Here is a 14438-nt window from a genome sequence, read left to right as displayed (position 1 = left end):
TACCCATCTAGAGCACATTCTAATGAGCAAAAAGACCAGTACAAACAGTACCAGTCCACCATTATCCATCTAGAGCACATTCTAATGAGCAAAAAGACCAGTACAAACAGTACCAGTCCACCATTATCCATCTAGAGCACATTCTAATGAGCAAAAAGACCAGTACAAACAGTACCAGTCCACCATTACCCATCTAGAGCACATTCTAATGAGCAAAAAGACCAGTACAAACAGTACCAGTCCACCATTACCCATCTAGAGCACATTCTAATGAGCAAAAAGACCAGTACAAACAGTACCAGTCCACCATTACCCATCTAGAGCACATTCTAATGAGCAAAAAGACCAGTACAAACAGTACCAGTCCACCATTATCCATCTAGAGCACATTCTAATGAGCAAAAAGACCAGTACAAACAGTACCAGTCCACCATTATCCATCTAGAGCACATTCTAATGAGCAAAAAGACCAGTACAAACAGTACCAGTCCACCATTATCCATCTAGAGTACATTCTAATGAGCAAAAAGACCAGTACAAACAGTACCAGTCCACCATTACCCATCTAGAGCACATTCTAATGAGCAAAAAGACCAGTACAAACAGTACCAGTCCACCATTACCCATCTAGAACACATTCTAATGAGCAAAAGACCAGTACAAACAGTACCAGTCCACCATTACCCATCTAGAGCACATTCTAATGAGCAAAAAGACCAGTACAAACAGTACCAGTCCACCATTATCCATCTAGAGCACATTCTAATGAGCAAAAAGACCAGTACAAACAGTACCAGTCCACCATTATCCATCTAGAACACATTCTAATGAGCAAAAAGACCAGTACAAACAGTACCAGTCCACCATTATCCATCTAGAGTACATTCTAATGAGCAAAAAGACCAGTACAAACAGTACCAGTCCACCATTATCCATCTAGAACACATTCTAATGAGCAAAAAGACCAGTACAAACAGTACCAGTCCACCATTATCCATCTAGAGCACATTCTAATGAGCAAAAAGACCAGTACAAACAGTACCAGTCCACCATTACCCATCTAGAGCACATTCTAATGAGCAAAAAGACCAGTACAAACAGTACCAGTCCACCATTACCCATCTAGAACACATTCTAATGAGCAAAAAGACCAGTACAAACAGTACCAGTCCACCATTATCCATCTAGAGCACATTCTAATGAGCAAAAAGACCAGTACAAACAGTACCAGTCCACCATTATCCATCTAGAACACATTCTAATGAGCAAAAAGACCAGTACAAACAGTACCAGTCCACCATTACCCATCTAGAGTACATTCTAATGAGCAAAAAGACCAGTACAAACAGTACCAGTCCACCATTACCCATCTAGAGCACATTCTAATGAGCAAAAAGACCAGTACAAACAGTACCAGTCCACCATTACCCATCTAGAGTACATTCTAATGAGCAAAAAGACCAGTACAAACAGTACCAGTCCACCATTATCCATCTAGAGCACATTCTAATGAGCAAAAAGACCAGTACAAACAGTATGACCGTAATTTGTAAATTAAACATACTCTATTTTTCCAATTGTAGGAGAATGCCTATCCTGCTGATGAATTGATGCCATTGAGTTGTAAAGGACGTTATAGAGGATCACAACCAAACAGAGGCGATATAGATGATAGCTTAGGAAAGTAAGATTTACAAATGATCAATTATACATTTATAATGATTGGAATACAGAGTAAACATTGATCGTGGGTTGCTTAAAGTCCAGTGGCAAATATTTCATGCATGTTCAGGGCAAACAAATATTTATCCTCAATAGCTGGATGGACTCTTATAAAGATAACCTGGCATTAATTATAAAACTCAGAATGTTTTCCATATAAAACAAAGGTAAAATGGTTAACTAAAAAAAAATAATCTGTCCAACAGAAACCTACCGAATGTTTCTTTTAAGTTGGTTATCAGAACTTGTTTCAGTTATGTGACATAATGTATGCACACATGTTTATGTTTATACCTTTCTTAATTTTAGAAATTTACAGAAAACATACATAATTGCATTTAATTTGTTTCAAATATACATTTTCATTTTTTCTTGACAGTTTTACATTGACGCTAATAGATACTTTGGACACATTAGCAGTGAGTATTTATAACATTAGCAGTGAGTATTTATAACATTAGCAGTGAGTATTTATAACATTAGCAGTGAGTATTTATAACATTAGTAGTGAGTATTTATAACATGAGAATTAAGTAAAAATGTTGGTATTGGTACTGATACATATTTCAGGATAAGTATTAGTGTCCCTGTTACAATGAGGAACCAAGGACATATTTCAGGACAAGTATTAGTGTCCTTGTTACAATGAGGAACCAAGGACATATTTCAGGATAAGTATTAGTGTCCCTGTTACAATGAGGAACCAAAGACATATTTCAGGATAAGTATTAGTGTCCCTGTTACAATGAGGAACCAAGGACATATTTCAGGATAAGTATTAGTGTCCCTGTTACAATGAGGAACCAAGGACATATTTCAGGACAAGTATTAGTGTCCCTGTTACAATGAGGAACCAAGGACATATTTCAGGACAAGTATTAGTGTCCCTGTTACAATGAGGAACCAAGGACATATTTCAGGATAAGTATTAGTGTCCCTGTTACAATGAGGAACCAAGGACATATTTCAGGATAAGTATTAGTGTCCCTGTTACAATGAGGAACCAAGGACATATTTCAGGATAAGTATTAGTGTCCCTGTTACAATGAGGAACCAAGGACGTATTTCAAGATAAGTATTAGTGTCCCTGTTGTAATGAGGAACCAAGGACATATTTCAGGATAAGTATTAGTGTCCCTGTTACAATGAGGAACCAAGGACATATATCAGGATAAGTATTAGTGTCCCTGTTGCAATGAGGAACCAAGGACATATTTCAGGACAAGTATTAGTGTCCCTGTTGCAATGAGGAACCAAGGACATAAACATTCCAGGCATGCTTTCTTACTTTTGTTGGTCTTGTTACTGTCAAATGTTTTTGGCATGTTCAGTCATCGGTATAACTTAAACAAGTATAACTAAATGTAAAAGAAACTGCAGGCATTGCGTTATTGTTCAATTTTTGAAATAATTTCCGAGAAGTCTTTTGGTTCTGAAGTTTGTGAAAACTACATGTACATGTAGTCTATATCATTGATTACATGTACATGAATATTATAATGATTTACATGAAACAGATGTTGAAAGAATTAAAACTAATCGTTACATGTTTACTTTTGAGATATTATAATTTATTTCTGTCTTCTCTTTCTAATCTTTGATGTAATTTTTAGGTATTGGGTGAAGTAGAAGAGTTTGATAAAGCTGTCAGATTAGTTATATCTCAGGTGAACTTTGACACAGATGTTGTTGTATCAGTATTTGAAACAAACATTAGGGTTCTAGGGTAAGTACATGTTACCATGGTTACATGTATATGATTTTTAATGTCATATATTTCATCTTCATTTGTTTAAGGTGGTACCCAACACCTTGACTTAAATTAATTTGGCTTGTTTAATTTTCTTAAATTTTGACAAAATGTTTACTTTCACCATATGACAAAAATATAAAATCTCAAAAAACTGGAACCACAAACTTTATCTGAAAAATTTCGTTGTACTAATATCAGTAACACCAATTTGGATCATTGAAAAGCATAATATTTCCTGAACAATAAAATATAATTAAAATGTTCAGGTGATTTTTACAGAGTTATCTCCCTGTAGTGTTATGTACCACCTTAAATGAAAACTTAAAACTTTATTTCACATAATTGTACATGAAGACAAAATTGTCATCATATCAGACCAATGAAGTGTCAAAATTGAAACTAGCTTGCATTCATGCGTGTGAAATATGTGCTCAAAGTCACACTTATATCTCTAAATGAATTTTATAAATGCATTATGATTACTATGAACTCCAAAACATATCCTGATTGTTGAACAGTCAGTGGCTCATTCTGACTGGAAAATATTTTGGTTGTTCATTTCATTCAATGATTAGACAAAGAAACTGAGCATACCAAAAACTCATTAATTTTAAAATCATTGATGTTTAAATATAAAAGTTTGATTAAACAGAAAAATGAAATTCATTTAATCAATTAACTTTTTAGCAACCTCAAACCTGTATTTATTTTTTTAAATTACCTATAAATGATTAAAGAGGAAAATATTGATTTAAATTGAAAACTTTTACTCGTCTATAATATTATACAGTTTTCAATAGATCAATTTGAAAATAGAAATGAACATGTTTTACAGGGGACTTTTAGGGGGACATGTTTTAGCAACATCACTTAAAAAGAGGAGGAAAGGAATGGAATGGTATACAGATGACTTATTATCAATGGCTAAAGATATTGGTTACAGATTATTGCCAGCATTTAATACATCCACTGGAATTCCTTATCCTAGAGTATGTCCAATTTAACATAAGATACAAACAAAATTTAATGGTACTCTTTTGCAGTAATGTCATGTTGCATATTGAAAATGTTGAAGGTCATATTTCTGAAATTTAAATAGAATTTACAACTCAATATAGTTGAGCATTCATGTGATGGTAATTACTATCATTTTGCCAAAATGAGATATTTTTTTGAATCAGTCCCTATAATTTTTATGTTTTTAATAGCTATGGAACTAATCTGAGGAAGTAAACGTACTTTAAAGTTCCCTCATCTTGCCATTGTATATGAAATATAGACATCTTTTTATATCGAAAAACACATGTTTTAAAAAATGTACTTTTAGGTAAATTTACGGCATGGTATAAGAGATATGATTAATAAATACAAGGATACTTGTACAGCATGTGCTGGAACTATGGTTTTAGAATTTGCTGCCTTGAGTCGACTAACAGGAGAACCTATTTTTGAGGTAACATATATTTTTTTCTATTTTTTCTCACTGAAATAATTTGCAATGAAATGTTTTAGTTTTTAAAAGAGAGTAAAAGGACATGGTTGTATTGAGAATGAAGTTTGTTCTTATTATTTGTAAAATAAAGCATAATTACATGAATTTCAAACAAAACTAAAAAGCATAAAATGAAAATCAAAGAACTTAACTTGATTTGCAGAACAAGTAATGAATGGATAATGCTTATAGACAAAATGATAGAGGTAAAACAATATTTTAAATTACCATATTTTATCTCTTACACTTTTTGTAGGAGAAAGCACATAAGGCCATGGATTATTTATGGGAACAAAGACACAGAAGTAGTGATCTCGTTGGGACAGTTATTAATATACATAATGGCGATTGGGTTAGGAGAGGTATGTTTATATAATAATAAAATGGCACATTGTGAATTTAAAAAAAATCAATATACAAAGACTAAATTCTGAGTGAGACTGGGACAAATTACAAATGTCAAACTGAATCTGATAAAAAAAACCAAGGTATTAATTTGAAAAAAGATGTGTTACTCTACCCCACCAGCCTTTGCTTTTTAAATCTAAATAAAATTTGTAAAACTGAAGAAAAAAAAACAACCTCATTCCTATTAAACAAATGAGTTGATGCACCCTACAAAGTCATGGCTGGTTAGATAGATTAGTTGATAATACAATGTACTGTAAACTAGATTTATTCACATGTACATAGTTTTGAGAAGGGAAGCGATAAGTCAATTAGAAATAACTTTGACGGGATTAAGAGAGGTCACATGGTGTTTTTTGGACAGGTACACATGTACTATATAAGAGTGGTGATTAATCAAATTGAAAATTCAAATGGGAAATATGTCAAAGAGATAACATACGACCAAAGAGAAGACAACAGGCGATGTTGAAGGCTAATGGGTCTTCAACGTAGCGAGAGAAACCTGCACCCTGAGATTGAAAGATTATGTCTTCATCATATGTTAAATGTTGAAATTACTTTGTTACTGAATATTTTCTTGTTTCTGACAGAAAGTGGAGTTGGTGCTGGGATAGACTCGTACTATGAGTATGTATTAAAGGCCTACATATTACTTGGTGATGATGAGTATTTAGACAGATTTAACAAGGTTAGACCACCTATATATAAATCATGGTTTAAAACTTCAAATTTTACAAATTTTTGTTTAATTGCAAAGTCATTTGGCTGCTATGTTTCTAAAAGTCATTATAAAAGATCTACTTTATTTTACAGCATTATTCAGCAGTCATGAAATATATAAGCCAGGGGCCATTATTGGTTGATGTACATATGCATAAACCAGAAGCTTTATCCAGACATTTTATGGATTCATTACTGGCTTTCTGGCCAGGTCTTCAGGTTTGTTTTTTCTGAATAGTTATTTTTTTTTTCATTTTTATAATAACTATAATAGTTAGACCTGAAAGTTTGATGGTGCAAGATTTTGAAGTTGGATCAATCGAGTGATGATTTAGAATTATGTGAATAAAAAAAGATATTTGGGGTCAGTGTTTGTGAGACTGGCATCAAAACAATTTTTAGAAAGGAATTAAAAACTATACTTGATCTTTATTATGCATAAGTAATTATGCATAAGTAACTGGGAATTTTTGTTTATTATTGAATTTAATTTTCCAGTTTAGTGAACTTCAGAACTCTGAATTTTTACAGTTTCGTATTTCCCTTACAACAAAGTAAATTTTGAGGTTTAAATTTTAAAATATTATATTCATGAGATCTAGAAGCCAACACATAAATATATACTCACTATTTCTGAATGGGATTTCAAAATGAAATTTACTAATATCTGATATCTAACTAAGTAATTGAATAATGAATTTATTTAAATACTTTATACCATAGGTTTTTTTAACAATAAGACATAATTATTTTTTTTATTCGATATCAAGTTATGTTTTATTTTGCTATAGGTTTTAAAGGGTGATATAAGATCAGCAATACAGAGACATCATATGTTATATCAAGTTATATTTTATTTTGCTATAGGTTTTAAAGGGTGATATAAAACCAGCAATACAGAGACATCATATGTTATATCAAGTTATGTTTTATTTTGCTATAGGTTTTAAAGGGTGATATAAGATCAGCAATACAGAGACATCATATGTTATATCAAGTTATATTTTATTTTGCTATAGGTTTTAAAGGGTGATATAAAACCAGCAATACAGAGACATCATATGTTATATCAAGTTATGTTTTATTTTGCTATAGGTTTTAAAGGGTGATATAAGATCAGCAATACAGAGACATCATATGTTATATCAAGTTATGTTTTATTTTGCTATAGGTTTTAAAGGGTGATATAAAACCAGCAATACAGACTCATCAGATGCTTTATCAAGTTATGCAAAAACACAATTTTTTGCCTGAGGTAAATTTAATAGACAACTTTCGAGTTCGATGCATTTCCGTCAAAAACTCTGGTTTTAGTGAACGTCATTTGTGCGTTTAGGGGCGTCGTCACTTCCGTTCCAACGTTGAGCGAGTGGTTGGAAAACTATAATTCTATATTGTACGAATTATTCGGCAAATTGAATTCTCAAAATTGACAATCAGCATTGCTGTCATTAGGGAATTGTCATTAAGTACCTACAGAACAACCATTATTTCTTGTTTATCCTGCACAATGACTATCACTAAGACGCTTGATGAACGTAAATAGTGCAGGGATACAGGCGACCCCCTCTATCTGGTAAATGACGTCATAAAGGCGCGTATAATTGACCAGTTTTTTCCCGGTGACGGATGAACTCGAAAGTGGTCTATTGTTTTTGTGTAGCCTGTGACTAAAGTCTCCCAACCCGAGATATAGATATTGTTTTCCGTTTTTGTTCTGCTTATATTTGTTTGATAAGAATAACTCCAGATAAATTCAGTGTACTTACTTCAGAAGAGTTTTATGAATTGTGACATAGATCAGATGTATTGGTTGAAAAACACTGGGGAATTTTAATGATCACTAGGTAGCTTACATGTTTTCTCAAATATTATAGAATTCAGTACATACGTCTTTCTGCCTATTATTTGTTCCCCCTATTTTTGCACACATAGATATCAAAAGATTATGATTTAATTTGTTACAGGGATTCACATCTGACTTTAGAGTACACTGGGGTAATCATCCTCTTAGACCAGAATTAATAGAATCTACTTATTTTCTGTTTAAGGTAAGGTGCTTATAATTTATGTTAGCATCATTAACATTAAAAAAATATTTTTGAAGTTAATACAAATATAAAAAAGAAGATGTGGTATGATTGCCAATGAGACAACTAACCACAAAAGACCAAAATGACACAGACATTAACAACTATAGGTCACCGTACGGCCTTCAACAATGAGCAAAGCCCATACCGCATAGTCAGCTATAAAAGGCTCCGATAAGACAATGTAAAACAATTCAAACGAGAAAACTAATGGCCTTATTTATGTAAAAAAATGAAAAGTATATAAGAAATGTAGAGAGTAGAAATTTCTATTTATTTAAAAAATTAACCCCAAAAAATGTTTGAAGAAACAGAAAAAAAAATTAAGGACATGTTCAGTAAATGTACATGAAACTGCAATCTAAAAATACAATTTCATCAAAGCTTGCCATCTCATACAATCTTCAATGCTTGACAAACTTTAATTCAACACATGTGGAAAAATGGTATTATCGTCAAAATTTGATTTTGTGGTTGTACACAAGTCTGCATATGAGCCTATAGAAAGTTTGTACTTTGTTGAACATTTAAACTATTTGTTCACCTGCACCAATGAAATCCTCAAAATATTGTAACCAATAAATAATAAGGAATCCAAGACAAGACAATTTATTACAACTTAGGCACACGGATGGTGCTACAAGAGGATAACAATTATGCATTAACAATTACATATAAACATTTGCAAGCAAGACACACAATAAATAAATAAGTGATATCATACAATAAAACTGAAATATATCATATTTGGATGATTTGTTTGCAAAATTCTTAATTGCAAAGTGGATATGAAGTTATTGTAACATACTATGAATTATGAAAATATTTTTTCAATATGTCTTAGAAACATGCACACTTTTGTTAGCACTGGCATGTTACAGTGTGATAAAAGACCAGTAAATTTCAATTGGGAAGGATTTTTTTGTAATATGTAGGTATATACCTTTCTCTTAAAGACATAATTTGTTCATTGGAATATACAAAAAAATAATGATATTCGTCACCAATTGTATTTGAATTGCAGTGACAACATATACAATTTTCTCTTGGTGTATTTTTCCACCGACCAACTTGGATAGGGATTTTGATATTTGAACATCTAAATTTACTGCAGATGTATCGATCTGCCACTTTAAGATTGAGTAAATATGGCTCTAAACAAAACATTGTTTTGTATGAAGCATAACACACACCTCTAGATGAGTTTGTCATATCAGCAGATAGACTCTGTCCGAATTGGTCAACCAATCTCTGTTTTATTTCTTTTTTAATATCCAAACTTTTGATATCACCCTGGGCATTCCAGACAAAAGAAAATCCTGTATCATCTAAAATTTGTTCACAGTTGTCACTTGGCCTTATTGAGCCTAAACCATAGTTAGACATACAAACATTTATTAGCCTTTCCTGACGAATGAACATATATTAAGATTGATATTATTCTTAACTTACAGGCAACTGGTGATAATCATTATTTAGAAGTTGGCAAGAAAATGATGGAGAATTTGGATGCTCATGCACGAGTACCGTGTGGATTTGCTGCCATTAAAGATGTAACTTCAGGAGCGCATGAAGACCAGTAAGTCAAACTGTCCAAGTGTTATTATCATCTAGGACTTATTTATTTACATTCATAAAACCTTAGAGAAAATATTTCAAAGCTAAATTTCATCTGGTCTTTAATTGTTTTTTTATAACTAAAACACAGTAGTTAATTGTCAGATTGAAGTCATTTTGGCTTTTTGTAAATTTTCTGTTAATACCCAACATTGTTAAACAATTGACAAATCACCTCTTTGTATTTATCTTGACCAGTCCCCTCTTTATACTGATCTTGACAAATCTCTGCTTTGTACCCAATACATTTTTTGACAGATCTTGATTCAAAGTAAACAATTAGTTTGTTATGATTAGTGTAGTTTATAATAGTATGTTATTATGATTACAGATTGGATTCCTATGTCTTTGCTGAGACATTTAAGTACTTGTACTTATTGTTTGCTGAGAAATCTGACCTGATAATAAATGTAGATGACTATTTATTTACCACAGAAGCTCATCTCCTACCTTTATCATTGTCTGTATATAATTACACAGCTCAAGTTCCAAAGGTAACAAAAATTTAAGTGTTATTAACAACTTTTTTTTGCTACATTAATATTTTACATATAGACTTATTCTCAGCTTCAATTTAATTTCATGGTTTAAAAAAATCCTATTTTAGTGGAATATCATCAGTTACAGTACCAATTTGACTGAAGAATCTATTATGCTGGATTTTTGTCATTTCTGATTTACAAAAATGAATTAAAAAGTTGGAAGTCTTTTAATTCATTTTGATTATTTTTTTCTTCTATATATCATTATTACTGAAAGAGAAGACTACATCTTGTGAGCCAACTCTTTTATATACACATTTATTTGACTTTTGTGATTATAAAAAGTTGGTGAACAGTGAAAAAAAAAATAATTTTGACAGCATGCATGAAGAGGTCTGTTATAATGTATTTTCAAAGAAAAAAGTGAAAAAGCACTTTTGAATTGCCATTTCCTTCTTGGATCAGACTTTAAAATGTATTGGTGATATTTACTATTTACTGTAGCCAAATGTTTATGCACTGTATTAATATATTTAGTTTATAATTAACAGATCAGACGAGAGGTATATGAAAGTTTAGATAATCTTTATAATGAAGAAGAGTTATCAGCTACTATTGATATATCAGCCTTAAGAGTAGAAAATACATGTCAGAATCCTCAGTATTTAGCCACAAATTTAATGAATTATGCCACAAAAGTTAGAGGAGAAATGAAAGGATGGATGGATAAATCTGTACCAGTACAAAGGTAGATAACAAATATTTAAATAATTTTGTAAAGCTCAAGAGCAATAAAAGTTTGACAAAGAACTTTTCGCTATAGTGGTTTATTGTAGTAAACATGTACTGTAAAGTAAAAGAAGTAGCACAAAAAAGTAATGATTTACTGTAAAGTTAATCCTTTAAACATTTGCTTTTAAGTTAGTATTGAAAGACATGTCTTTAAATACCAAATCTGTTGGAGGTATACTGATTGATATTTTATCTAAAATTTGTAAATAAATTAGTTGAAACTGACCTTTTGAGAAGCTCTTAGTTACTTGGAGTACTCTTAGATAATTACCTAATTATGTATGTTGTTTTGTAGTTGTTCTTCAGGTCCTCGTCTGAAAGCTGCTGATTTCATAGCTGGTAATAAAGCCCAGTTACAACAGTTACATGACATGGGTATAAGGATAGCTACAATGGCTGATGGCAGGATACAACTTCTCCATTCAGCTGCTGATGTAAGTTATATCAAATGAATGTTCTGTCTTTTGTATTGGTTATCAAGTGTATCTAACATATTGGCCTTAAATATAAAGCCAAGGAAGTAACTGATTTATCAACATAAATAGAGAACAAAAATTTCAACACTTTGACATATCAAAATTAATAAATCCAAAAACACATAAAAAACAAGCTAAAAAAAATCAGATTATCTGACCATGTTTTGAAGAAATATGCATGGTTTTGTTTTGTTTTCATAATTACTGTTATTTTGTTTTCATAATTACTATTATTTTGTTTTCATAATTACTATTATTTTGTTTTCTAATTGTTTATTAATTTGAAATGCTTTTCTTTTCAGGCTGCTTCTGTAGAAGATGCAGAGAATGGTATGAAATTTATGCAGGAAATGATAGAATTATCATCAAAGCAACCACAAGATGGTAAAGTGTTCAAATATTTTTATTTATGTTTAAGTAGAATTATAAAAAAATGTATATGGACCATAATTTGCTATTGGGCTCCGTTTCCTATAACTATAGAAAAGTGATAAAATTTGAATTACTGTAAGAAACGTTGTAACTACATCTTAAGATGCCATTATTTTTATTAACATACAAGTGTATGCTACTCTTCCCTAGAAAAAAAATTGAAATATACGAATTTCCTAGATTCTACAACCGTATTTTTGTGTCGTTTCTCGCGTTACTTTTTGCTTCCGAAGAGCATAACGCTGACTGATTTATAGATAATCGTCACCGGCAAATTCGTAACTTTTGCTTTCAAATAACAAAGAGCATCGACCAATAAGAATAGTGAGAAGAAAATGCCGAGAACTATAAGTATTTATGTAGCAGATGTAAGAACAGTGGCGTGATTTTTGTGTCCGATTTCGTAACGCAAATTTTAGATGATGTAATCTGCTTTGTTGTAATAGAATTCTTAAAAACAATATGCAAATATGAACTCTCGCGAGATGTTCAAACAGGTAAATCAGAGATGATTTACATTCTTGTTTTGATCTTCGTAATAATTAAGTAAGAAAATGACGTTATCGTTATGCGTTACATTTCACACGAAACAGAAGTCCAGTTATTTATTAAAATTGTTTTTGTCCTTAAGTTCTAATCATTTCCGGTCATACGTGATACATGTGACTAACATGTGATCACACCCTTACAGCCGGACATACGATATACTAGTTCTAAACATTGTTTTTGTTTCCAACGGGATGTTCGCAAACATAATCTGTAGACTTGTTTCAACTTGTTTAAAAAAGGAAAATACAATTTTCAAAGAGATTGCGCCAGGGGTCTATTATTATTCCTATGTGCATAATGTTACATACGATCTTGTGTGAAAATAAATGCCCAATGACTTGACAAAATCGATTTCAAATTTGACCGACGTTTGAACACACTACGTTTCCCAATAACGATGTAAAGGGTCCTTGGAAAATTCAATCGAAATTACGTCTCTTATCATGGTGCCGATGTTCGTTGGATTGATTTTGCTTCAGCAGTAAATATTACTGGATATTTTAGGTGAATAAAGATAATTAAATGAAAAATGCATGTTAATATACCGTTACACTAGGAATGTACAAAGTTGGTAACTTTGTCACAATTTTTAATTATTTTTTTTTATTCATGTTCTGCAAACACTTTTCAGAAAAGCAAAAAACTTGTTAAAGGAAAAGTAAACTTTTACCAGGCATGACTTGAAAGGAAGTACTTTATTGATTTTAGCCCACTAAAGTAGGTTAAAATGTGGAAACCATGTAGATGGTGTACAGGTCACAAATATCACATGGTGCCTATTTTAAAGATTTTAATTCCAAGTTAAAAGTTTTTTTCTTTACTGGATTTAAAGAATTTTACATTGCCAATGATTTGGAATAAATTTTATATAACTGGAATTTCAAAACCAAATATAAATATATTTTTTTGGCCAAAACATCAAGATACAAAGATTATGGTATCCTGTATCAATGAAGAAAATATGGAAAATTCTGAATAAATTGTACTAATTGTTTTCAAAACAAGCACATATTTAGGAGTTTTATAATACTGTTACATTTAAGATGGATTTTAAGAAAAAGTATACTGTTCAGATTATTTTAAGCAGATTTTGCAATAAAATAAAACTAAACAAATGCTTTCGGTTTCTTATGGTTTCCTGTCACGTTTAAAAAAAACTTTAATATAACATTGAAAATAGATTTTAAATATTAACATGAAGCAAGTAACACTAGTAATGGTGTTTATTTATGCCTTTTGAATTATATTGTGCAAAATAAAGAAAATAAAGATTGGTTTCCTGTTTGGTTTCCTGTCACGTAAAGGGTGAATCAAAATGTATTAATTTTTTCTCGAAAAACTCAATTGTTCCATTCATACTATTCTAACACCAACACAACCCACAAAATAAAAGTTAAAATTTTAGAACTTATAAAAAAGGATACAAAAAGAAACCAAAGGCCGAATACCAAATTATGGTCCATATCTGAAGCATGAAAACTCAAGTCTCTTTGCTTATAGTACATCGATGTGTTGGTGTAAAATTTCAAGTTCATTGTTGTAATCATACTACTCATTTTCCATTTAATTGTCTTGAATGCTTATAGTATATATTTGTTGCTGTACAATATAAAGTTGGCTATTGTTATCATACTGCTCTACTCTGTTAGTCTTGTATAAGAAGAAAATACATAAATGTTTCCCCTGAATTACAATTTTCTAGAGTCCAATAGTAGTGAAGGTTCTGTGTTAGACAAGATCTGTCAATGATACATTTGTTTTAACACTGGCAGTCAGTTTATAAATTCTGCTTGTAATAATATATTTCTTTATGTTTTAATTCACTGTGAGGAAATTTAGATTAGTAATTCCTGTTCTGTAAAACAATTTATCATAGAGGTATTTTTGTCTGATTTATAAACT

At 31.2% G+C, this 14438-nt stretch overlaps 1 protein-coding gene across 1 annotated transcript in view; it reads left to right on the top strand.

Moving 5' to 3' along the window:
* LOC143063378 (ER degradation-enhancing alpha-mannosidase-like protein 3) overlaps positions 1-14438 on the top strand; it is a 29362-nt gene that overhangs the window by 4014 nt on the left and 10910 nt on the right. Inside the window, exons 3-17 of the mRNA XM_076235498.1 lie at positions 1584-1684; positions 2102-2141; positions 3336-3448; positions 4311-4464; positions 4803-4928; positions 5224-5329; positions 5969-6066; positions 6192-6317; positions 7270-7353; positions 8066-8149; positions 9643-9767; positions 10137-10299; positions 10839-11035; positions 11375-11513; positions 11858-11939. Coding sequence (XP_076091613.1) covers positions 1584-1684; positions 2102-2141; positions 3336-3448; positions 4311-4464; positions 4803-4928; positions 5224-5329; positions 5969-6066; positions 6192-6317; positions 7270-7353; positions 8066-8149; positions 9643-9767; positions 10137-10299; positions 10839-11035; positions 11375-11513; positions 11858-11939 — 1738 coding nt within the window. The remainder of the gene's footprint in view (positions 1-1583; positions 1685-2101; positions 2142-3335; positions 3449-4310; positions 4465-4802; positions 4929-5223; positions 5330-5968; positions 6067-6191; positions 6318-7269; positions 7354-8065; positions 8150-9642; positions 9768-10136; positions 10300-10838; positions 11036-11374; positions 11514-11857; positions 11940-14438) is intronic.

The sequence above is a fragment of the Mytilus galloprovincialis genome, chromosome 2, assembly GCF_965363235.1.
Source record: "Mytilus galloprovincialis chromosome 2, xbMytGall1.hap1.1, whole genome shotgun sequence".
Lineage (NCBI taxonomy): Eukaryota > Metazoa > Mollusca > Bivalvia > Mytilida > Mytilidae > Mytilus > Mytilus galloprovincialis.
This window is presented reverse-complemented; position numbering and strand designations above follow the sequence as displayed.